Genomic DNA, 26,150 nt, shown 5'->3' on the forward strand with positions numbered 1-26,150 from the left:
TCCACACTGCTTATCAACCCATGCTGTGGCAGGCATCCCACATATAAAACAGAGGAAAATGGGCACACATGTTAGTGCAGGGCTAATCTTCCTCAAAATAAAAAAGATTAAATCTTGCCATTTGCAACAACACAGATGGACCTTGAGGGTATTATACTAAGTGAAATAAGTCAGAGAGAGAAAGCCAAATGCCGTATGATTTCACTCACATGTGGAAGACAAACAAACACATAGATACAGAGAGCAGACTGGTGGTTACCAGAAGGGAAAGGGGGTGAGAGAGCGAAAGGGGTAAAGGGGCACATGTGTATGGTGATGGATGGCAACTAGCCTTTTAGTGATGAACATGATGTAGTCTATACAGAAATTGAAATATAATGATGTACACCTGAAATTTATATAATGTTATAAACCAATGTTACCTCAATAAAGAAAAGAAAGTCTAAAATGGGATGCTCAGCTCTCATAGTAAACACACACACCCAAAGAAAACATGTAGAGCTTCCTGAAAAAATTAAAAATAGAACGACCATATGAGCCAGCAATCCCATTTCTGAGTATATATCCAAAGGAAATGAAAACAAGATCTTGAAGAGATCTCTACACTCCCATATTTATTGCAGCATTATTCACAATAGCCAAGGTATGGAAATAACGTGTCTGTAAACAGATGAATGGATAAGGAAGGTGTGGTATATATGTATACAATAGACTGTTATTCAACCATAAGAAAGAAGGAAATTCTGCCATTTGCAACAACAAAGACGGACCTTGAGGGCATTAAGCAAAGTGAAATAAATCGGACCACCAACAATGAATACCCTATGATCTCACTTATATGTGGAATCTAAAAAAGTCAAACTTGTAGAAACGGGTAGAATGGTTGTTTCTGGGGCCTGGAGGTGGGGGAAATGGGGAGATATTTATCAAAGGGCACAAACTTCCAGTTATAAGATGAGTAAATCATGGGGATCGAATGCACAGTATAGTGACTACAGTCAACGATACTGCATTATATACTTCAAAGTTGCTAAGAGACTAGATCTTAAATGTTCTTACCGCAAAAAAGAAATGGTAATCATGTGACGTGATGGAGGTGTTAACTAATACCTCCATGGTAATCATTTTGTAATAAATAAATGTATCAAAACAACATGTTATACACCTTAAACTTACACTTTGTTATGTGCCAATCATATCCCAACAAAAATAAATAAATAAATAAATAAATAAATGGGGGAAAAAAACTGCAGAGGTTTCTTATACTCAATAATGCCCACTGTTGGTGAGAATACGGTGCTTTGAAAGCTCTCATACATTGCTGGTGGGAGAATAAGTCATTGGAATCAGTATAATTTTACAATAGATACCCAAATCCTTCCACTATTCATTCTTTGACCTAGTAATTGCCTCTACGAATCTACTCTAAGGAAATTACCAGAGCTGTGTCTTGGTAAGCTCAGACCGCCATAACAAAATACCATAGACTGGGTGGCTTAAACAACAGAAATTTATTTTCTCATAGTTCTGGAGGCTAAAAAGTCCAAGATCAAGGCGCCAGCAGGGTTGGTGTCTGGTGAAGGCTCTCTCCTTGGGTTGCAAATGGCTGCCTTCTCATCGTATCTCCTCACGGCCTTTCCCCAGTGCATGCACGTAGAGAGAAAGAAAGAGGGCTCTCCCTCTCTTTCTCTTCTTCTTCTTTTTTTTCTTTAAAGGTTTTATTTTTCATTTTTCTTCCCAAAGCCCCCTGGTACACAGTTATGTATTTTTAGTTGCAGGACCTTCTAGTTGTGGCATGTGGGATGCCGCCTCAGCATGGCTTGATGAGCGGTGCCATGTCTGCACCCAGGATCCGAATCAGCGAAACCATGGGCAGCTGAGGCTGAGCGGGACAACTTAACCACTTGGCCACCAGGCCAGCCCCCTCTCTTTCTCTCCTTATAAGGTCATGAATCCTATTAGATTAGGACTCCACCCTTAAGATGTCACTTAACCTTAAGTACCTCCTAAAAGCCCTGTCTCCTAATAAAATCACGTTACGGGTTACAGATTCAACATATGAATTTTAGAGGGCATAATTCAGTCCATATCAAGCTGTAAGCAAAGATTTATATGCAGATATTAATCCTATCATATTATAGTGAATAATAAGAAAATAAATGTCCCACAGTAGAGAAATGATTAAATAAATTATAACACAAACATATAACGGAGTATTATATAGCCATTAAAATGAATTATGGATTAAAATTTCTTCTTCTTTATACTTTCTTCTTTTTAATTTTTCAAAATGAATCTGTATTACTTTCTTATTGAGATGTAATTCACATATCACAAAATTCATATATTACTTTCTTTTTCCCTGAGAAAGATTGGCCCTGAGCTAACATCTGTCACCAATCTTCCTCTTTTGACTTGAGGAAGATCTTCCCTGAGCTAACATTTATGCCAATCTTCCTCTATTTTGCATGTGGGTCACCACCACGGCATGGCTGACAAGTGGTGTAGGTCTGTGCTCAGGATCTGAACCTGCAAACCTGGACCGCCAAAGTGGAGTGCGCTGGAACTTTAACCACTAGACCACAGGGCTGGCCTCCATATATTACTTTTATATTTTAAAAAATCAGAAAATTTTCTAAATTGCCCACTTTTAGGGAAACTAGTGTAAGACAGAAAGGCAAGTTAGCACCTAGAATCAGTGTCTTGCAAAGAAATGTAATTTATGTTTATTACTAAAGTGATAAAGCCTTGATTTTTTCTGAACCATTTGAATACTATAGTTTATTCTTCTGCATATTTTTCTTTGAGTAACTTGTTTCATTTATACGCACGGGATTTTAATTTATGGAGATGACTGAGTGATGACATGGAGAGGCTAATGCCACTGAAAGAAGATTTTTATTACTTATAGTGTCCAAGTGAAGGGAGCATGCCATGCCATGCAAAGCCACAGGGGAAGCACCAGATTTTGGTCACGAGGCAGAAGCAGGAGTAAGGGAAAGCCTCGGCCAGAGGCTTTATTGGGGTTTTCTCAGGAAAGGCAATGCAGGGCAGGGTAAACAGCTTAGAACTGGCTACCTTGAATAATTCCAGTGGGCTTTGGGGCATTGGTGCCGTCCCTAGTTGTCTAGACCTGGCGTACAGTTGTTTAAGGGCAGGGGAAATATTGGCCTGGTGAGTGAGATTTAGATAAGGAGATGGTTAGAGTATGGGGTCTGGATCAAAAGGGAGATATAAACAACTTTGGCCATTAGTTTGGCCCTGTGATTAATGGATGCCAAATAGACAAATACGGAATCTAAGAAAACACAGAACATAACTGAGGCAGGATTGCCAGATTCTTATCCATATGGCAATCTTATCAAGGATTCCAGAAATCCTTCATACAAAACCTTAAAATTGTATATAGTGCATAGCCCTCAATGGAGCAAGGGTGTAGCAGAGAAAAAGGAGAAAGTTTCCTTGACTCTGGAACTCAGAAAAAAACACGGGGAATTAGAGGAAAGACATGAAAAAATATAAAAGCAGGCTGTAGAAGACTTGGGACTCTGGTACCATTAAATTGCTTCTTTTGCTTATTCCATTACGATAGAATCACCTTCTCAGACGCAGTACTATGTATACTTTGAAAACTAGCTGTCTGAATACAAATTTCCACAGCTCCACTAATTATGAGACCTTGTGTAAGTTACTTAACCTTTCTGCACCTCAGAGACTTCATCTATAAAAGTAGAAATAAGGATTGCTGAGAGGATTACCTATATGGCTAGCTTAGGACAGTGCCTGGCCTGGAGAAAATCCTTTGTAACTTTTAGATCTCACTATTATTTGTATAACCAGATTTCACTGAATATAAGAACTTGGTTTTTCTTGCTCTTACCCAAAGGTGTCAGTGAAAGTTTTTCACACCTTCACATCATGAGTATCACTGATTGAAAGAAATTGTGAGATGCCTTTGATTATAAAATGTAACCTAATTTCAGAGGGGTTAAAATATTTTAAAGTGTGCATCTTAGAATTGATAAAATAAGTTACTATGCTTTCATTTTTAAGTGAATTTTGGTTTTTTGAGGAAGATTAGCTCTGAGCTCACATCTGCTGCCAATTCTCCTCTTTTTGCTGAGGAAGATTGACCCTGAGTTAATGTCCATACCCATCTTCCTCTACTTTATACGTGGGACACCTGCCACAGCATGGCTTGATAAGTGGTGCATGGGTTTGCTCCTGGGATCTGAACTGGCGAACCCCGGGCAGCCAAAGCAGAGCACAGGAACTTAACCTCTATGCCACCAGGCCGGCCCCTGCTTTCATTTAATTTAATTCTAAGTTAATGTATGTGTGACATCCACCGAAAGACCACTGAAACCAGCAAGATAATTTGGTTCAAACAATGAATAACATAACTTCTTACTTCTATAAATTCCACCTCGTTCAATCTTGGTTCCATAGAGTCAGCAACAGCCAATTGTTTGCAACATGATTCTAATTATGGAATAAAGGTTATTTGCTAGTTAGTTTGGTTGTAATACATTCATATTTTATATTCGTATTATAGTGCTTTAAAATAACACAAAATTATTTCTTCATGTCCATCAATATTTACAATAAAGTAAATGATATCTAGTTGGATAACATTCCAATTAATAGAAAATTGTTATTTTTTCTGGCTTTTATTTAACCAAGCAACCCAAACACTGAAAAGAACACACCCAAATTTTTAATGACCAGGTCAAGATAAAGCAGAAATGAATATGCACATCGACAGTATAAAAACGACAAAAACATATGCTAGCATCTATGTTAGCAGGTCCTAAAACACAAAACTTCTACAAAGTTTCATTTTAACTACTTTATTTTGTCTTCAATGCTTCTTAAATTAAATAAATAATACATGAATTTTTTTTAGTATAAGATTCACATAATACAAAAATATAAGCAGCAAAATATGAAAATCTACCTTTTCCTCTACCCCACATCAGCACTGTCTCTCCCCTCTGCCCCAGAAGTACCCACTGTCAACTGATTGTTGTCACCCTTCCAGTAAGCTTTCTATGTATTTTCATACATATATACACACATATATCTTTTATTTTTCTATTCATAAATATGATCATATTGATCCGCAACTTGCTTTCTTCACTTAACCCCTTGTCCTATGGGTATTTTCAAATAGGCTCTGGAGCTCAAGGGGAAGGTTTGGGATGGGCATATACATGAGAACCATCAGCTAAAGTCATGGTTTAGAATATCCTGGGAGTGTGGATAATGTGTAAAATGATAATAGACCCAAAAAGGAAACTCTGGAAAACATTTAAGGTGCAAATAAAAAAAGAATCAAGAAACAAAAATGCTAAGAGGTGATCAAAGATAGAAGAAAAAATCAAGAGAGAATGATATAACAAAAGCCAAGGAAAAAAAAGAGTTTCATGAATAACAGAGTGGTCAATAATGGTAGAATGTGACAGTTAGCTCAAATAAAGATTTTTTAACCTTCATTTGATATGACAATTATGTGATCTTTATTGACCTTACCAAGACACAAACACACAAACTGCGTGAAAGCTCATGATGAAAGAACTGTACACTGGCTTCTCCTCCTACTTCTAATAACTCTTCCTGCCTATCATGGGCTGGTACATAAAAAAATTCTTTAGTCACTCTTGATTTTTGTAATTACTTATTATGAGATATCAGTTATTGTCATAAGAGTACTGTATAAACCTAATATAAGCTTATGCATTAGAGGCTGTTATCCCCGACCCAGACTTTCCTGCAAGCTCTGGAAGATGATGCAAGCCAGACTGATTTCTACCAGTAACAGTTGTTACTAAGTATACATGTCTGTTCCCTGGCTGCACTGAGTGACTTCAGGTCAGGAAACCTGTCTTGGTCCTCTTTGTATTCTCTACCCCATCACAGTATCTGGAACTAAGTGAAGGCTCAACAAATATGGAATGAATGAATGAATGAGTGAATGGCACAGAAAATACATATTAAATAGTACAGGAGGTGGGAGGAAAGATAGTCACTGTCAACTAGAGTAGTCTGGAATTTCTCTAATTTTATCACAATCTTAAATAGAGTTCTCTTAACTCATTCCTTCTGTATCTTAATCAAAAACTAAATGAATAAAGGAAGTTATTTCAAATATTTTCTGAAAGAGGAGTTGAGGTTGTGCTGCTTGTGAAGAATTATAGTTTTTGAATAGGCTGTGAATAGGTAGAAGGAGAACAGTTTGTCAGCAAAGGCCCAAATCATGTTTGGGGACCAGTGATCGGGAAGATGGAAAGCATATTTTATTTTTAAGAGTGAGAACACATTTCAGACAATCTCTTGTTATCAATGTAATAAAGTGTCAAAAAATCAATTGAAAAGATCAATTGGATATAAATTATCCAAATCTCAGGACTCAAACTCCAGTTCTTTTTTTTTGAGGAAGATTAGCCCTGAGCTAACATCTGCTGCCAACCCTCCTCTATTTGCTGAGGAAGACTGGCCCTGAGCTAACATCCATGCCATCTTCCTCCACTTTACATGTGGACGCCTACCACAGCATGGCTTGCTAAGCGATGCCATGTCCACACCTGGGATCCGAACCAGCAAACCCCGGGCCGCCGAAGCAGAATGTGTGCATTTAACCACTGTGCCACTGGGCCAGCCCCTCCAGTTCTTTATTCAACAAGTCAGAATTTTTTTCTTAATCTCATATAAGAAAACAAAAGTATCAGAATCTGTGGTTCTCCATAGATGTCTCCCTCGCCCCCTAGTGAGCATGGTGAACATTTGTGGGTGAGTTTTGTTGCCACAACGACGAATGGGGTATGGGGTAGGACGGGAATGGGGTAGGGGCAGATCTCCTCCAATTCCTGCACAGTAAAGACTTTCCTCCTCCTGCCAGACATTCAACTAGGTCAAAAATCTGCTTAGAATCATTTTGAGTCTAGAACCTAACTCTATTTTACATATAAATACAGAAGACAGTTTTGCTATTGAATTTTCCAAGAAGGTAACTACTACGAAAATTTGAGAGAGGGTTGTGCTTTGCTTCATTCTGGAACTTTACCAAGAGCTGTTCACTATTTCAGCAAATTATATAATGGGAGGTAATATCATAAATTGTATCTGAATTCCAATACAACACACTTGTGTCAGCCTGCATTTGTAGCTCTCTTATTCATGGGGATTCTACGTATACACACAAATCCATTCATTATGTACTTATTTCAAAATGTCAGATACAAAGAAAATGGTTGACTGGATATAGTTTTACTTTTTTTATTTTCCAACATTCATTAAAGTAGGTAAAAATGTCTGACTACTCCATTATATCTTCTAATGAAGTTATAACCAAGCATTTACATATTGAAATACAGTGCATATAATTTTCTTATATCTTTCCTTGTATTTCTCCTTTATATCACAGTTATAACATTATATCTATCTTTTTAAATTCTGTGTATGTAATTAATATTTTCTAGGAATTTGATAGGATAATAAAGGGATATTACAGAATATTTGTAATAAAATGGGGCACAAAACTAAAAGGATTGAAAATGACTGATTGCCTCTCTGTTTTTCTACATTCTCCATCTGGAAAGAGCAAAAGAGCTTAAGTACATCTGTAAGAGTTGTGAATAACATCTATCTCAATATTGACTCTTCATCTTAATTCAGGATACTTCCCCCCCCCCAAAAAAAGAGAAAAATAGAAACACTACAGTAATAGGCAGGCTTACCAAGCTGGAAATCTGGATTTTGAAAAAATTCATGAAGAACATTCTGAATCTGCAAATCAAAGAAAAGAGACCATATATTACTTCCCAATTACCAGCTATTTAGTATTTTAGACGAAAAGCCATCTATAGTCTTTCAATTTAGTCCTGGGCAATCCTTCTAACCCAGGGAAAGAAATAGTAATAACTAACATTTAGTTTATAGAATATTCCAAGAGATATAAAATGCTTTCACATATATGTCCTCAATGATTCCCAGCCTTCTGTGTGAGAACTAGGATGCTGGGAGTGATCCTTTATTGCCCGCCTGCAGGGACATTTCCAGTAACCCTCAGACACTGGGCATGATAGAGCTAAGGCACCTTTGGTGACCAGCTTGGCAATCCAAAGAATCCTCTATAATTCCTTGTTATTCAATTACTGAAAAATGAAATTTCAGAGTTCTTCTTGGTCGATTTTTAAAAAAATAGACTTTATTTTTTAGAGCAGCTTTAGGTTCACAGCAAAATTGAACAGAAAGTATAGATAATTCCCATAGATTCCCTGCCCCCCACCACACAAACAGCTTCCCCCACTATCAACATCCCCCACCACAGTGGTACATTTGTTACAAGTGATGAACCTACACTGTAGCATCATAACCCAAAGTCCATAGTTTACATCAGGAATCACTCTTGGTCTTGTACATTCTTTGGCTTTTGACAAATGTGTAATGACATGTATCCATTACTATGGTGTCAAACAGAATTGTTCACCACCCTAAAAGTCCTCTGTGCTCTGCTTATTCATGCCGCCTTCCTCCCTCACTCCCAGAAACCATTTTTTACTGTCTCCATAGTTTTACCTTTTCTGGAATGTCACAGAATTGGAATCGTACACTATGTCGCCTTTTCAGATTGGCTTCTTTCACTTAGCATTTAAATTTCTTCCACATTTTTCATGGCTTGACAGTTCTTTTTTGTAGTGCTGAATAATATGCCATTGTCTGAATGTACCACAGTTTATTTGTCCATTCACCTACCAAAGGATATCTCGGCTGTTTCCAAGTTTGGCAATTATGAATAAAACTGCTGTAAACATCCACGTGCAGGTTTTTGTGTGGCCATAAGTTTTCAACTCCTTTGGGTAAATACCAAGGAACATGATGACTAGATCATATGGTAAAAGTATGTTTAGTTTTATCAGAAACTGCCAACTGTCTTCCAAAGTGGCTGTACCATTTTGTCTTCCTACCAACAGTGAGTGAGAGTTCCTGTTGCTGCGCATCTTTGCCACCATTTGGTGTTCTCAGTGTTCCGGATTCTGGCCATTCTGGTAGGTATGTAGTGGTACCTCATTGCAGTTTTAATTTGCATTTCCCTGATGACATATGTGGAGCATCTTTTCATATGATATTTGCCATCTGCATATCTTTGGCGAAGTGTCTGTTCAGTTTTTTTGCACATTTTTCAATTGGTTGTTTTCTTATTGTTGTTTTAAGAGTTCTTTGTATGTTTTGAATAAAAGTCCTTTATCAGATATGCCTTTTGCAAATATTTTTTCCCAGTCTGTGGCTTGTCTTCCTTGGTCTCTTTTTTAATAATTCACTTTGAACCAAAAATATGCTTAGCATTGTAGCTAACCAACAAGTGTTCTCACATCTATATACACTTTAGAGAAAATATTTAACTCTTAGAGCACAGTTGTATTCTGAAGCTATGAGACGTGGTCTCTTAGTCCACAGAAGTAATTAATCACACACTAATAAACAAACAAACAAATGAAATCTATGTCTGCCTGTAATGAAGAGTTTGGTAACCTCAGCCGGAGTCAATATTTTGGAAATCTAGCTAGAATTTTTTTTAAATGTTCAAGAGAAAATTGAAGAAATCATCTCCCATGGACCAGACAGATCAAGAACTAACTTACTGAAAATTTAGAGGAAGGCTTCTGGTACTCCACTCAGTATTCTAGCAATCACCCTCTTATCACCCACCCCACTAACCTTCACACATATGCTCCTCTCTTACCACTGCCATCGGAATCATTCCTTTGGGGTCGAGGATCCATTCGCTGAACTGTTCCTGCAGAGCCTTTTTCCGTGTGCTCGCCACCTTGACTTTGACTTCGTTTACGCATTCTCTTCGTTCTCGTTTCTGTTTAACATTCTCCTTCATCTTGGATACTCTGGAGGATGTAGAAATAGAAGACATGCTGAGTTAAGGCCATCGGATTTGATTCAGATTGTTCAAATGGCAGAATACAAGAGTTCAGAGCCTTTTGAAAACTTTGGACCTGTCTTTTCTCAATGAAATCTTCTTTGATTCAAGCCTGCAGTGATTTCTTCTTCCCCCAGCACTTACTGAACTTGACATTAATCATGGGCTGCCTTCTACTATTACTTGGTTTTTTATAAAGGTAGACTTTATTTTACCCAACTAAATACCACACTTAAGAAGTACTAAGAATAGCCCTAGAAGCTGCTACATATACCCTAAAAGCAAGGTTGAATGCGCTAAGGCCTTAAGTGGTGGGCCTCTCTTCCCTGGACACAGAAATCATCTGGGAGGACTCTGATTCCAGGTCTAGGGTAGGAGACTGGAAGCTGCATTTATAACAAGCATCTCAGGTAATTCTGATGCCTTTTGGACCAAACTTTTGATTTCTGTCTAGGAATATGTATTGCCAATTTCCTTTATCTGGCCAGAGTCAAATACTTTGACAGCCCCTGAGCATAACAGTTATCCTTGTACTCAGAGCTACATCGCCCAAGTTGAGAATGGGGGAAAAACTGTGATTTTAATTGTTTCTGTGTTCATCATCCCTATTAGGACTTCAAAACCCCCAAACTGGTTTTAATTGATACACCAAAGTGGCTCAGAATAATACAAATAGCATCTGGTTTCGAGTACAATTTTCCAACAATGTTTGAGGCAGGTCTTCATCTTTCAAAGAAGAAAGACTAAGGTAATCTGACAGATGTTGAAATGTAAAAGAATTTTCAGTAAGAACTGGTAAATTAGATATCTCTAATAATCCAAAAGAAATAACTAAAATCTAAGTCATTACTTTATGCCCATATGAGGCTTTCAAAATTCTCCAGGAAAATAAGCCTTCAAAAATAAACTTTGAAGTTTGAAACTAAAAACAGCAAAATGGTTTACTAGTGCAGAAGGGCCTGTTTGTGAACTTATGGAAGATTAATTAATATTTTAAAGGAAGTGCTAACTTCCTCTGATGCAACTGCTAAGTAGCCAAACCTCTACCACTTTTCTCAGAGCCCCCAGTCCCTTCCTCTGCTGACTCTCCTGCTCTTCCCCCACTCTTTCTCTGCTGCTTTATCTCTGTCTCTCTCTCTCTCTCTCTCTCTCTCTCCCTCCTTCTCTCCCTTCTTCCCTGTCTCTCTCTTTCTGTACAGCATTCTCCTTAATTTGGGTCTTCATTCCTGCATGACTCTCTATTCTGTGTCTGTCTTTCTTCTGGCTTTTTTGCATTATTCATTCATTCATTCATTCACTTATTCATTAAGTTAGTCACTTATTCACTCATTACACAAACATTTATTGGGCACCTACTATGGATTCTGTCATTATAAAGCTTAGGGTCCAATGAAGAGCAGATAAGTAAACAAGATATACTGTGTAATAAGTACTGGGTGTCTCCAGATACCCATGTGTATTAATCACTGAAACTCAAAAATGGATTAACAAAATTGAGTTTTTATCATATTTCCATCTGCTTGAAATATTTTCCTCCCTCTCTTTGCTTGACTAGATCCTCTACCTCCTTTAGGTCTCAGCTCAAATATCATTTCCTCCCACTTATTAATGCCCACATTTACAAACAAGACCTAGTTTTGTGCTTCAAGGCCACTATACATGAGACTCCAATATAATTCAAGTGGATTTTAAATTGATTATGTAACTCATTGAGAGAATGAATAAAATTTCTCTTCTGTGGTCTGCATTATCTCAGGAGGACATCTACATCAATCAACAGAATTCTATAGCATCCAAAACTCTTAGCTTTGGCAGTGTAGGGCAGACATACCTGCAAGCAAATTCTAAATATAAATCCACATTTAAGTAGACTTGAAAGGAGGGAAAACTACAGCGTGGTAAAATGCAAAAATGGTCACCAATTCTTCCCATTCCTCTATGCATGTCTGTTTGTATGCAATGTAACTGTGTCGCTCCTCCCATGAAGAGTTGGAGTATACCTCTGCATCCCTTGGGCCTGGCTGTGGCCATGTGACTTGCTTTTGCCAATGGGCCATTAGTAAACATGATGCAAGCCCAAAGTTGAAAAGTGTTATCAATTATATCACAATGAAATGGGAAAAAAGAAAAGAGAAGTGCTTGAACATTGGAGCTTGCCCTCTTTTACTGAACTTAGGAGGCCTTCCACCACCACCTTGGAAATAAGCCTAGGCTAGACTGCTGAATGATGATCCAGTTACCTCCATTGCTTTTGCAAATAGTCAGCCAACCACTAGACAAGTAATTAAGGCCATCAATTACCATCTTACTGCAATGGACAAGTGAGTCCAACTGATAACATGTGGAGCACAGGTGAACCAAGAGCCCAGCCCAAAGTTAGCAACCCACAAAATCATGAGCAAATAGATGATTATTGCTTTAAGCCACTAAATTTTGAGGTATTTTGTTATGCAGCAAAAGGTAACTAATAAAGCAGTTTTCTCATACAAGTGTTTTGAGATCTTTTAAAGAAAAGCACACTGTAAATCTAACTGATTAAAGAGTAAAAGTAAAATACTTCCCTATCCTAGTTGTGACAGTCCAAATTCTGTCCAACCATTCAAGCTGTACAAAGAAAAGCTTCCACTTATAGCAGCATTTGCCTAGATTATATCAAAACTGAATACTGTACTTCACCAAAACCAGTTCTATCCAGCATAAGTGGATAATTGACCATAAACTTTGAGTGACCAGTACACCAGAACATTACTGGACCTAACTGAAGATGTTTTCTCGACTGTTGAACAATGGGACTTGTTTTAATCAGTCATGTAGAAGCCTATGGTCCTGTTATATACACGTGATAGTTTTCAGTTGTTATAAGTATAACCACATAAAGCTCCCTTCCTAACACTTAAAATCCCCTGAATTTTCCCCCTCTGCAAACTATTCAGTGAATTCTTCACTGGTGTATATTCTCTTGCCTGGTAAGTTAATAAACTCAGTTTTTCTTTGTTTGTTTGTTTGTTTACAAGCTCTGGTGGTCTTAGTTTCACAAATATGTGGAAACTTTCATCATGAGAGCAAAAGCAAGATCAGAATAGGTTAGTTAATTCATTTAACAATAATAGCTGAAAATTTTCCAAACCTTGAGAAGGAACTGGATATACAAATCCATAAAGCTAATAGAACACCCAATTATTTCAATGCAAAAAGACCTCCAAGACACATGATAATAAAACTGTCAAAAGTCAATGACAAAGAAAGAATATTAAAGGCAGTCAGGGACAAAAAACCCCAATAACCTACAAGGGAACCCCCATTAGGCTATCAGCAGATCTCTCAGCAGGAATTCTGTAGGCCAGGGGAGAATGGAATGATATATTCAAAATACCAAAAGATAAGAACTGTCAGCCAAGAATACTCTATCCATAAAAGTTATTCTTCAGATATGAAGGAGAAATAAAGCAAAAGCTGAGGGAGTTCATCACCACTAGACCTGCCTTACAAGAAAGGTGGAAAGGAGCTCTCCTACCAGAAATGAAAAGGCAAAGGTATATAAAACTTTGATCAAGGTGATAAATAGACAGAGACAATGAGAAAATTGCAACCCTATATCAGAATAGCTTGGTAAACTCTTAATTATAACATAAAGGTTAAAAGGAAAGGAAGCATTAAAAATAACTATAACTACTTCAATTTGGTAATGAATTCACAACATAAAAAGGGATAATTTGGGACAACAAAAACAGAAGGGGAAGAGGAAAAGGACAGACTTGTATAGGTAAATGAAGATAAGATGCTATCAGCAGTAAAACAACTAGATAAGAATCTATGAGACCTTTTATACAAACCTCCTAGTAACTACAAAACAAAAATTCAGAGCAGAGACAAGAAACATAAAAAAAGAGGAAACTTAGGAAAACATCATAGAAAAGCACCAAACTGAAATGGCAGACAGAAGTACAAGGGAAAAGAAACAATGGAAATATAGAGCAGTCAGACAACAAGAGATAAAATGGCAGTATTAAGCTCTAATATATCAATAATCAGCCTAAATTTAAATGGATTGAATTCACCAATCAAAAGACACAGAGTGGCTGGATGGATTGAAAAACAAGACCCAACAATATGCTGCCTCCAGGAGACCCATCTCAGCTCTAAAGATGCACATAGTTCCAAAGTGAAAGAATGGAAGATAATACTCCAAGCAAAGGGCAACAAAAAGAAAGCAGGTGTAGCCATACTTTTATCAGACAAAATACACTTCAAGTCAATAAAGATAACAAGAGACAAAGATGGACATTATATAATGACAACGGAGATAATCCATCAAGAAGACATAACATTTATTAATATTTATGCAACTAACATAGGAGCACAAAAATATATAAAGCAATTATTAATGCACCCAAAGGGAGAAATTAACAGTAACACAATAATAGTAGGGGACTTTAATACCCTACTTACATCAATGGATAGATCATCCAGACAGCAAGTGAACAAGGAAATATCAGTCTTAAATGAAACATTAGACCAAATAGACTTAATAGGTCTATATAGAACATTCCCTCCAAAGGCAGCAGAATACACATTCTTCTCAAGTGCATCTGGAATATTGTCAAAGATAAACCATATGTGGGGAGATAAAACAAGCCTCAATAAATTTAAGAAGACCAAAATCATATCAAGCATCTTTTTCAACCACAACAGCATCAAACTAGAAATCAACTACAAGAAGAAAGCTGGAAAAGTCACAAATATGTGGAAACTAAACAACATGCTACTGAACAACTATTTGATCAATGAAGAAATCAAAGGAGAAATAAAAAAATCTGAAAATAAATGAAAATAAGAATACAACATACCAAAATATATGTAATGCTGCAAAAGCAATACAAAGTGGGAAGTATATAGTAAGATAGGCCTACCTTAAGAAACAAGAAAAATCTCAAATAAACAATCTAACATTACACCTAAGGAAACTAAAAAAAAGAACAAACAAAGCCCAAAGTCACTAGGAGGAAGGAGATAATAAAAATCAGAGTGGAAATAAATGAAATAGAGACTAAAAAGATGATGGAAAAGATTAATGAAACTAAGAGCTGTTTCTTTGAAAAGATAAACCAAATTGACAAACTTTTAGCTAGATTCACTAAGAAAAAGAAAGAGAAGTCTCAAATAAATAAAATCAGAAATGAAGGAGGAGAAATTACAATAGATTCCATAGAAATACAAAGGATTATAAGAGAATACTAGGAAAAGCTATATGCCAACAAATTGAATAAACTAGAGGAAATGGATAAATTCTTAGAAACATACAAACTGCCAAAACTGAATCAAGGAGAAATAGAGAATCTGAATAGCCAATCACTAGCAAGGAGATTGAAACAATAATCAAAAACAGAAGTCCATGACCAGACAGCTTCTTTGGTGAATTCTACCAAACATTCAAAGAAGATTTAATACCTATCCTTATAAAAAATTCTTCCAAAAAATTGAAGAGGAAGGGATGCTTCCTAATTCATCTCATAAGGCCAACGTTTCCCTGATAACAGAACCAGACAAGGACAACACAAAAAAGGAAATTATAGACCAATATCACTGATGAACATTAGATGCAAAAATTGTCAACAAAATATTAGCAAATCAAATATAACAGTACATTAAAAGGATCATACACCATTATCAACTGGGATTTATTCCAGGGATCCAAGCATGGTTAAACATCCACAATAAAATGGGTATAGCAGGAAAGTAACTTAACATAATAAAGCCCACATATGACAAACCCACAGCTCACATCACACTCAACAGTGAAAAACTGAAAGTTATCCCTCTAAGAACAGGAACAAGAGAAAGATGCCCACTCTTGCCACTCTTACTCAGCATAGTACTGGAAGTCCCAGTCAGAGCAATTGGGCAAGAAAAAGACAAAAAAGGCAGCCAAATTGGAAAGGAAGAAATAAAATTGTTACTATTTTCAGATGACATAATTTTATATAGGAAATCCTAAAGAATCCACCAAAAAACTATTAGAAATAATAAATGAATACAGTAAAGTTACAAGGTACAAAATTAACATACAAAAATCAGTTGCACTTCTATATACTAACAACAAACTAGCAGAAAGAGAAATCAAGAAAACAATCCCATTTATGATCACAACAAAAAGAATAAAATATGTAGAAAGAAATTTAATCAAGGAGGTGAAAGACCTGTACACTGAAAACTATAAGACATTGTTGAAAGAAATGGAAGAAGACACAAAGAAACAAAAAGCTATTCTGTGTTCATGGATTGGAAGGATTAACATAGGTAAAATGCGCATATTAGCTAACGCAACCTACAGATTCAATGCAATCTCTATCAAAATCCCAACAACTCTTTCCACAGAAACAGAACAAAGAATCCCAAAATTTTATATGGAAGAACAAAAGATCCTGAATAGCCAAAGCAATTCTGAGAAAAAAGAACAAAGCTGGAGGTACCACACTCCTTGATTCAAAGTATACTACAAAGCTATAGTAATCAAACAGCAATGGTATTGGCAAAAAAACAGACACACAGATCAATGGAACAGAATTGAGAGCACAGAAATAAACCTACACGTATATGGAGAGCTAATTTTCAACAAAGGAGCCAAGAACATACAATGGAGAAAGGAAAGTTTCTTCAATAAATGGTGCTGGGGAAATTGGACAGTCACACTTCAAAAGAATCAAACTAGAACACTTTCTTACACTGTACACAAAAATTAACTCAAAATGAATTAAAGACTTGAATATAAGATCTGAATCCATAAAACGCCTAGAAGAAAACAGGTAGTATGCTCTTTGACATCAGTCTTAGTGATATCTTTTTGAATATGTCTCCTTAGGCAACGGAAACAAAAGCAAAAATAAATAAATGGGACTACATCAAACTAAAAATCTCCTGCACAGCAAAGAAAACAATCAACAAAACAAAAAGACAACCTACCAATTGGGAGAAGATATTTGCAAAACCTCTATCTGATAAAGGGTTAAGATTCAAAATACAAAATTCATACTCATCAACAACAACAAAACAAACAACTTGAATAAAAAATGGGGAGAGGATCTGATTAGACATTTTTCTGAAAAATATATACAAACAGCCAAAAGGCACGTGAAAAGATGTTCAACATCACTAATTATTAGGGAAATACAAATCAAAATCACAATGAGATATCACCTCATACCTGTCAGAATTGCTATTTTTAAAAAGACAAGAAATAACTAGCATTGGAGAGAATATAGAGAAAAGGGAACCCTCGTGGACTGCTGGTGGGAATGTAAATTGGTGCAGCCACTATGGAAAACAGTATGGAGATTTCTCAAAAAATTCAAGATAGAACTACCATATGATCCAGCTATTCCACTTCCGGGTACTTATCCAAATAATACAAAAACACTAATTTGAAAAGATATACGCACCCTTGTGTTCATTGCAACATTATTTACAAAAGCCAAGACATGGAAACAACATAAGAGCCCAACAAGAGATGAATAGATAAAGAAGACTTGGTATATATATACAACGGAATACTACTCAGTCAAAAAAAGATGAAACATTGCCATTTGCAATAACATGGATGGACCTTGATGGCATTGTGCTAAGTGAAATAAGTCAGATAGAAAAAGACAAACACCATATGATTTCACTCATAAGTGGAGGATAAAAAACAAACTCATAGATACAGAGAAGATATTGGTGGTTACTAAATGGGAAGGAGGGTCAGGAGGGTGAAAGGGGTAAAGGAGATGATGTACAATGATGGATGGAAACTAGACTTTTGGTGGTGAACACAATGTAGTGTATACAGAAGTTGAATTATAATGATACACTCCTGAAATCTATATAATGTTATAAATTAATATTACCTCAATTTAAAAAAATATTTATCAAGCATTACACAACACAGCGTTAGACGCTGGGGATTCAATGGCGAATATGACAGACATAGGAGCAGAGTGATATAGGCAGAGGGAATGACATATGTAAAGACCCTGAGGTGGAAAGAAACAGAGTATGTCTGAAGAACTGAAAGAAATCCCGTGTGCCTGGAGCAGAGTGTGAAAAGGAAAGAAGCAAGAGCCAGGGCTAGAAAGAAATCAGGGACCAGGTCACACAAGGAAGGCCTAGTTAAGGATCTTGGTCTTTATCCTAAGAGTAAAGGGATGCCACTGAAAAGTTTCACAATGGGGAACAAAAAGCCACTTCAGTTACAGGTAAAGAATAGTTTGGAAGAAGGCAAGAGTGGATGTAAACATACCAATTAGGAGACTGTTGCGATAACGCAGGTGAAGGATGATAGTAGCTTAGTCTAGGGTGGCAGCAGTGGAGAGGGTCAGAAATGAACAGATTTGAGAGAATGAAGTAAAATCAGCAGGACTTAATGATTGACAGCGAGTGAACAATGAGGAAGCAGAAGGTGTCATCAAGATTGATCTCTCAGATTTTAGCTTGAGAATCTGGATGAATAATCAAATAAGACAATGGCTTGGTGAAATTTAGGAGCTTGTGAAACATCCAAGTGCAGATATTGAATAGAGAACTGCATATACTGGTCCAGAGCTCAAAAAGGTGTCTGGGCTAGCGATATAAATGTAACAGTCATGAATATATAGATGGTAACTGAAGTCATGTGTTGGAATAAGAGCACTCAGGGACAGATTATGGAGTGATAGGAGAACCATGCCTTAAGGAACCTTAATATTTGAAGATCAGGTAGCAGAGAATGAGCCAGCAAAGGACACTGAGAAGGACTAAACAGAAGTAGAAGGAAAACTGGTGAAGAACAATATCAGGCAAGGGAAGGGAAAGAGTATTTCAAGGAGGAAATGGTCAACGTCATTGAATACTGCTAAGAGGTCAAATAAGATGAGGACTGCAAACTTTCCAGTGGGCTTAGAAGCATGGAGAATGTTGTGATCTTGGTAAGTGCCATTTATTGAAGAGAGCCTGGAAAAAAGTCCAGATGGAACAGGTTGAGAAATGTGTGGTAAGTGAGGAGAGTACATACGGACAACTGTTTTATAAATTTAGCTATGTTTCAGTTATATTTCCTCAACTACACTAAGTTCCTCAAGACAAGAAGTAAATTTTATATTTTTTTCCCTATAAGGTATGGCTCAACATTGATCATTCAGTGGCTGTGCAATAACTACTGACTGAGTGAATGAAAACTCCTCAATAAATTTATTAATTTGTTCATCTAACAAACATTTATTGAGCTCCAATGCATATCAAGCAATGTGCTCAGTGTTGGAAATATAGGCATTTTTAGAAAATAGTCCCTGTCTTCCAGGAGATTATGGGGAGGTAAATCAACAATCCCATTCCAATGTGCTAAGAGCTGACGTGAGCCTACAGGTGCTTCAGGAATATAAAAAGAGTGCCTAATCCAGACCAGACGTGACAAAAGGTATCCCAGAGGAAGTGATACTTGAGCTGATTCTTGAAGGACAAGTAGAAATTAGCCAGCTAGAGAGGGCGGTGGTGAGGATGTTCTAGATGGAGAAAGCTGGCTAGCTTTTTTTTTTTTTGTCTTAGACAACATCTGGCTAGTGATTTTGATTAGTTGATAGGTAGGAGGTGATAAAATTAATGTGCATAAAGAATGCAGCCTATCTGCCACAGGTGGACTAAGTCAAGGCTTGGTGGTCTAAGTTCATTGTCATTAATTCTAGGTACCTCAGATGTAGTGCCTCCAAGCTTTGAAGCTGGCCTTGTCAGTGAAGATTTCCTATTTCCAAATGAAGTGGTTGAATTCCAATTGAGCCACTTTCCTGGAGGAGTAAGAGCAAGGCAGAGGCCACCAGAATAAGGATTTTCCCCACTGGAAGGCTGGGAAGGACCTGTTTCGATGGTGTAGGACTGAGCTAGGACAGGGGATATTCAGTGATGTGATATCCAGTACCTATTGACAAGATGATTAATGTTAATGATATCACCTGTGGGAGAAGCACCTATGGGGTTTCCTAGCATAATGTAAGCACAAGGCAGTAGCACGTAAGTTCTTCAGTCTCTTCTCTTCTATAAATAGAAAGAAATTCTACCTTCTGTTGAGGATATCAGTTACTGGATAGTTTAAAATGAATCAATAGAATTATCTGGCAAATCCTAGGAATTTCTTAACATCTTCGATAGTTTTAGGTGTTAATACTCCAGGAGCACCACACTGTTTCAGGTATTATGTCAGATATCCAGCTCTAGCTGGAGTAAACTTACTCAGGAACTCTACCTCAGTCTTTTCAACATTAGGAATGTTTTGTGCCTCTGAAGCAGGACCAGAGATTCATTCAACATCGAGTTGTGTGTATATGTGTACAGAATATTAGGACAACATCCAGGGAGACCGTGATTTCTCAGTGTACAAGTACTTGAATTTCTAAGTACTTTAACAATGGGATATATACATATACAATGGAGTGTGGTTTATAGATGGATATGAAACTAGTCAGTGTTTATACATTATTATTATGCTTCAGGTTGAACAAAAGTAGAACCTATTTGGATAAAATCCTACCACACACCATGGTGTATAATAGTCATTCAAATACTATTAAAATACATTTCCCTTATCTATCCACTCACTTTTGGCATAATCTGTTTTACTGGATTGATAAAATATGATATTTAATAGAGATTGACAAGATGATTAATATTAATAATATTACCTGTGGGAGAAGCATCTATGAGATTTCCTAGCATAATATAAGCACAAGGGTTTGGCTCAGTTATGAGGTGGCAGCTGGTGTGGGGTATGAGCAGACAGACATCAGTCTAGGAAGTCATTGTCTCCTGGCAACTGGGGAAGACCCATATCAAGGATGACACATTCCCTCAGTCTTGCCAAGTCCTAGTGCTGGCATCTTGTAAGGACGAGTTAGACATTTTAAGGTTTTTTTGAAAGACAAAAAGTAAGTACTTTGAAGTAAATCTTCAAACCATTTGCAGATACTATATTCTAATAGAAAACATGCAGAATGAATTTTGTCACATAGTCTGCATTACTTCCTTGAACACTGTACATGAGTTAATTTGTAGGGATTATAAGTAAAATAAAGGCCTGTGTCTCTTTCTCTTTTAGTTTCTACTTGATTTGTGTATACTTAATGCTTGAAAATGTACTCTGACTTAGTTTTCTTCTTTATGTAGCTGTGGTACAGAAAGTAATTTTATGGAATATTTTTTTGTGATTCTTTCTTTTCACGGATTAAATGTTTCATTATTAGTGCAAAAGGCTAACAAAGAGGAATCACAGGAAAAATGCCCAAAAGATATCTCAAGGTACAGCACAGGCCCCACAGTGGTTATGAAACAACAAACTGAGTCCCATAAGATTAGTACCATATAGCCTAGGTGTGTAGTAGGCTATACCATCCAAGTTTGTATAAGTATGCTCTATGATGTTCACACGAGGAAATCACCTAATGACACATTTCTCAGAACATAAGCCTGTCGTTAAGCAACGCATGACAGTAAATAAATTCAGCCACATAGAGACAAAATATCTTCTGCATGACAAAAAATAAACGGGAGGGGGGCTGGCCCGGTGGCATAGTGGTTAAGTTCATGCACTCCACTTCTGTAGCTTGGGGTTCATGCGTTCAGATCCCAGGCATGGACCTACACACCGCTCATCAAATCATGCTGTGGTGGTGTCCTACATACAAAATACAGGAAGATTGGCCACAGATGTTAGCTCAGGGAGACTCTTCCTCAGCAAAAAAATAAATAAATCAATCCCTACTCTGATATAGCTTACTTTCCAGTGCTGGGAGACAGATAATAAACAAACAAATATACACTTGGGATCCTAGTGAGATAACTAAATCCATGAATACAAGGAACATATTTAATATACTTCATTAATCTTTATAGTGCCTCGTAAATAATGAAGCATAGAGTAATAGCTCAATAAATACTTTTTGAATAACTATTAGATTACTTATTCTAGGTCCTGTTTGCATGAGTATGTTATTGTTCTACTTGCTTTTCAATGGAAGGAGCTAGATGATCAACTGAAAATATAACAAATTGTACCTGTTGCAGATGGTGCCAGGAACATGTAACTTCAGGTCTTCTGTGATATCTCTCATCACCCTCTGATAACCAGACATTCCCAAGTCTTTGATATAATAAGGATTGTTTCTCATTAAGTATTCCCCCAAATGATTAATTGGATCAAACTTGGTTGGAATATCAGCTTCTGCCAAAAGCTTCTTCTTTTCTACTTGCATTAACATGTTTTCAACTGCAGGAACTAAGGTGGGTAAAAGTTTGTCAAGCAAATATGCACGAGTGCTCAGGGTCATGTTTTCAGTGTTAAACCACTCCTCAGCCAGATTATCCCTGGGGAGTTTTTTTTCAGCCTTTTTTTCTAGTTCCTTCTTCAGGTTATCCTTATCTATTATTTTCTGCTGCATTGCCTGGGCTCTTGCCTCCACTCTCTCAAAAAGATTTTTCTTCCATGGTTCTTTGAGCTTTGAGTTCAGTGCAGTTTGATCTAAATTGAAAATCACGTTTGCAGGTTTTCTAACCACAATATTCTTTGAGATTCCAACGTTAGAGTCCTTTATTAAACCAGTTGAAAGTTTTGGCTGCCCCTCCATATTTAATTCTGAGGGGAAAAAAAGTAAAATGTAAGAAATATTAGAAGTAGTGGTAATCAATGTTACTTTAGAATATTATTAGAAAAAAAGTTCTTTACATCCATTTACATGGTGTATTCAAATACAGCTGAAAGTGACAGAAAATCAGACAACAGTGACTTTAACCATAAGGACATTTATTGTGGACTTAAACAGAAGTCATTCAGCAACTCAGTATTTTTCATTACATACCTAGCCTTTTTCTATTGTTCTTTATTCATTTTTTGTGCTTGTACTTCAGGATCACAAGACAGCTATTGCAGCTCCAGGTGTCACTTCTTTATAGGAAAAAGGATTGAGAACAAAGGGATTTTCTCAGACACCCTCCTCCAAGACTTTACATTTCATTGGCCCTAGTTAGGTTACATGCCCATGCCGAGACCAGTAGCTGGTAAAGGGAAAAGAGATTACTGTGAAGAGTTTTGACCAATTATAATTTATTCCCTCATGTCAGGGTTTAGACAAGTTCCCTGATATCAAGTGATTTCCATCTGCTACAAAATTGAGGTTCAGTTGGTGGGCACAAAGGTGGGGCTGAGTAGGCAGTAAAGAGAGTGTACCACACATGTATATTTAAATGTCATTCTTCCCACTCTAATATTTCCAGCCTCTTTCATGTTTTCATTTTTAAAATTCAGTATGGAGATATTAGACCAAGCTAATGGACTGAGAACAGGTACCTGGATCCCTTCCCTACACAAAACTCTAGAAATGACAGAAAAGGTTGTGTGTGTGCTATGTGTGTGTATTTTAGTATAAATATAAGAGTGCTGGCAATCATGAAAGGGGCTTTCAGGAGTGAGAAATTTTGAGGGTCTCTGAAAAATGTAAGGTAGGCGAGATTAGATCGATTAAAGAAACTATAGGACTAAAGAGTTACGGGAGAAGATCACTGCGAAATCTGGGAACAGCTTTGAGCGCCTCAAGTTTAAAGGATGTAGCAGGGGAATAACTGACCTTTTTGTTTACCTTCATCCCCAATTGAGCTGATCATCAGGCACCAGAGGCATTCACGTCTGTACTAGGACAAGGGAGTTCGGGCTAGAGAGGCAGGATCATGCCTCCACACACAGAGAAAATAAATTGCTGACAGACTTCACTGTCTGCACATCTTACCCCTCCTCCACAATCACTGGCAGCAGGCTACAGAAAACAGACACTCTGCCCACAGAAATGCTAACAGGGATTCCCAAATGCGAATGTAAGCATACACATAAGAATCACTGAATATTTAAAGAAAACTATCTCTATGACTAGATTCAACAAGTGCAATAGTTAATATTACCCAAGGAAATATCATTAATAGAATAAATGTAAGGAGTCTGTAAAAGAATTGTAATTAATATCCTCCAAGCAGAGAAATCAGAGGAAATAAAAAGAATGTTATGAATGTTTAAAAAAAAAATTAAGAGAGCTTGGACACCTACTGCTCAAATCTTGGTTTCTAATATCATTCTCCAGTTTAAAAAAATGTCCAGGACTTGTTGGAGAAATGGCTGATTCTAGGACTGGGGCAGAAAAAATACAAGATGAGCCTGGAGCATCTTGTAGTGCTAGAAAATAAGGAAGTACTAAAAAAAAAAAAAAAATCCTCTATAATGATTGGGATGTGTCAAAGGGACACAGCAGCCAACTGAAAGAGCTCCTAATGGCCAAAGATGGAACAATTTGAGCCATGAAATGAAGTAGTATTGGATTATAACCCAAGTATAAAATAAACATCCATAAGTCCATACTGATATAAATAAATACTTGAATAAATAAGTAAACAGGGGAAAATAAACAAGTCTTATGTACAGAAGTATTCAAATTAACTTATGTAGATCTTCTGCCCTCAAGGAAGTAGAGCAGAACTCTGCTCCTGAAGTGTGGGCTGTACATAGTGACTTCTCAAAAGTATGGAAATGGAGGAAAAAGAATAACTTTACAGCGGACAAACTCGACAAAAACTATCTCAGCCAGATCATCAAGATTAACATCAACAGTGAAAAGTCATGTTGACAGCATATATAACATACTTGATAGTTGTGAGGAGACTAGCACTTTACCTCTGTAGCCTTCCTCCCAAAAACCAATAACCCAAGTATAATTAAAAACCAAAATCATACAGTCATAAAAAACATCAGAAAAATCTCAATTAGGGACATTCTACAAAAATATCTGATAGTATTTCTTAACACTGTCAAGGTCATAAAAAACAAAGAAATCTTGAGAAACTGTCAGAGCAAAGAAAAATCTGAACAGACGTGACAACTAAATATAATATAGTGTCCTAGATGGGATCCTGGAACAGTAAGAGGACACTAGGTTAAAAGTAAGGAAATCTCAATCAAGTATGGACTTTAGTTAATAAATGATGTATCAATATTGGCTCATTAATTGTGACAAATATGCCGTACTAATATAAGATAATAATAGGTAAAACTGGATGTGGGGTAGACAGGAACTCTCTGTATTGTTTTCACAATTTTTTGTAAATCTAAAAGTATGCTAAAAATAAAAGTTTATTTTAAAAAAGATACTGAACAAACCAATAAAGTGAGAGAGAGAGAGAGAAATCACTTGGAAATGAAAAAGGATTATTGTTGCCAATAAAACCATCAACACATTGGCTTGAACATCAGAAAATACTAAACAACCAACCAGAAAGCTGGAAGATCAAGCCAAGCTGGATAAAAAAAGGCAAAAGAAAGAAAAGAATGGAGGATAGATCCAGAATTTTTAATATTCACTTTATTAAAGTGTCAAATAAAGTGAACCAAGAGTGTAGAGGTAAGGAAAAATTTGAAGAAATAATGCAAGAAAACCTCTCAGTACTGAAGAAAGATACAAATCTTCAGCTTTAAAAGGCTTACCAAATGGACTTTCTGTTTAGGATGATAAAAAATTTCTGGAACTAGACAATGGGAATGGTTGTACAAAATTGTGAATTTACTTAATGCCATTGAACTGTACACTTTTAACACAGTTTAAATGGTAAATTTTATGTATATTTTACCACAATCTTTTTAAAAAATCACAAAATAATCAATATCAATAATTTTTAAAAGTTTCTTCTTATAATAGCAACAAAACTTAAAAATATCTTGAGGGGCCAGCCCTGTGGCCTAATGGTTAAGTTCAGTGCACTCTGCTTTGGTGGCCCAGGTTTGGTTCACAGGTGGAGATCTACACCACTTATTGGTGGCCATGCCATGGCAGTGATCCACATACAAAATAGAGGAAGACTGGCACAGATGTTAGCTCAGGGCAAATCTTCCTCAAGCAAAAAGAGGAAGATTGGCAACATATGTTAGCTTGGGGCAAATCTTCTTCAGGAAAAAAAAATCTTGAGATAAACCAAACAAAAATGTGTCAGACCAATATGAAGAAAACTATAAAACTTTACTGAAGTGGTACTGGCATAAGACCAGACATATAGAAATGGAATAAAATTGAGAGTCTAGAAATAAATCCATATATCTATAACCAAATGATTTTTGACAAAGGTGCCAAGATCATTCAATGGGGAAACATGGTCACTTCAGCAAATGGTGCTGTAACAACTGGATATCTATATG

The 26,150-nt window shown here is 36.7% G+C and overlaps 1 protein-coding gene across 2 annotated transcripts in view; it reads right to left on the reverse strand.

Annotated features, from left to right (window-relative positions):
- The window catches only part of EFCAB5 (EF-hand calcium binding domain 5), a 135,991-nt gene that overhangs the window by 91,457 nt on the left and 18,384 nt on the right, over positions 1-26,150 (reverse strand). Inside the window, exons 4-7 of one of the 2 annotated variants that reach the window (XM_014827053.3) lie at positions 21,983-22,559; positions 9,743-9,899; positions 7,737-7,785; positions 4,412-4,482 (exon numbers count right to left, since the gene is read on the reverse strand). In XM_014827053.3, the coding sequence (XP_014682539.3) occupies positions 4,412-4,482; positions 7,737-7,785; positions 9,743-9,899; positions 21,983-22,559 (854 nt within the window). The remainder of the gene's footprint in view (positions 1-4,411; positions 4,483-7,736; positions 7,786-9,742; positions 9,900-21,982; positions 22,560-26,150) is intronic. The other variant, XM_070482650.1, reaches the window with a different exon arrangement.

The sequence above is a fragment of the Equus asinus genome, chromosome 13 (assembly GCF_041296235.1).
Source record: "Equus asinus isolate D_3611 breed Donkey chromosome 13, EquAss-T2T_v2, whole genome shotgun sequence".
NCBI classification, from domain to species: Eukaryota; Metazoa; Chordata; class Mammalia; order Perissodactyla; family Equidae; genus Equus; species Equus asinus.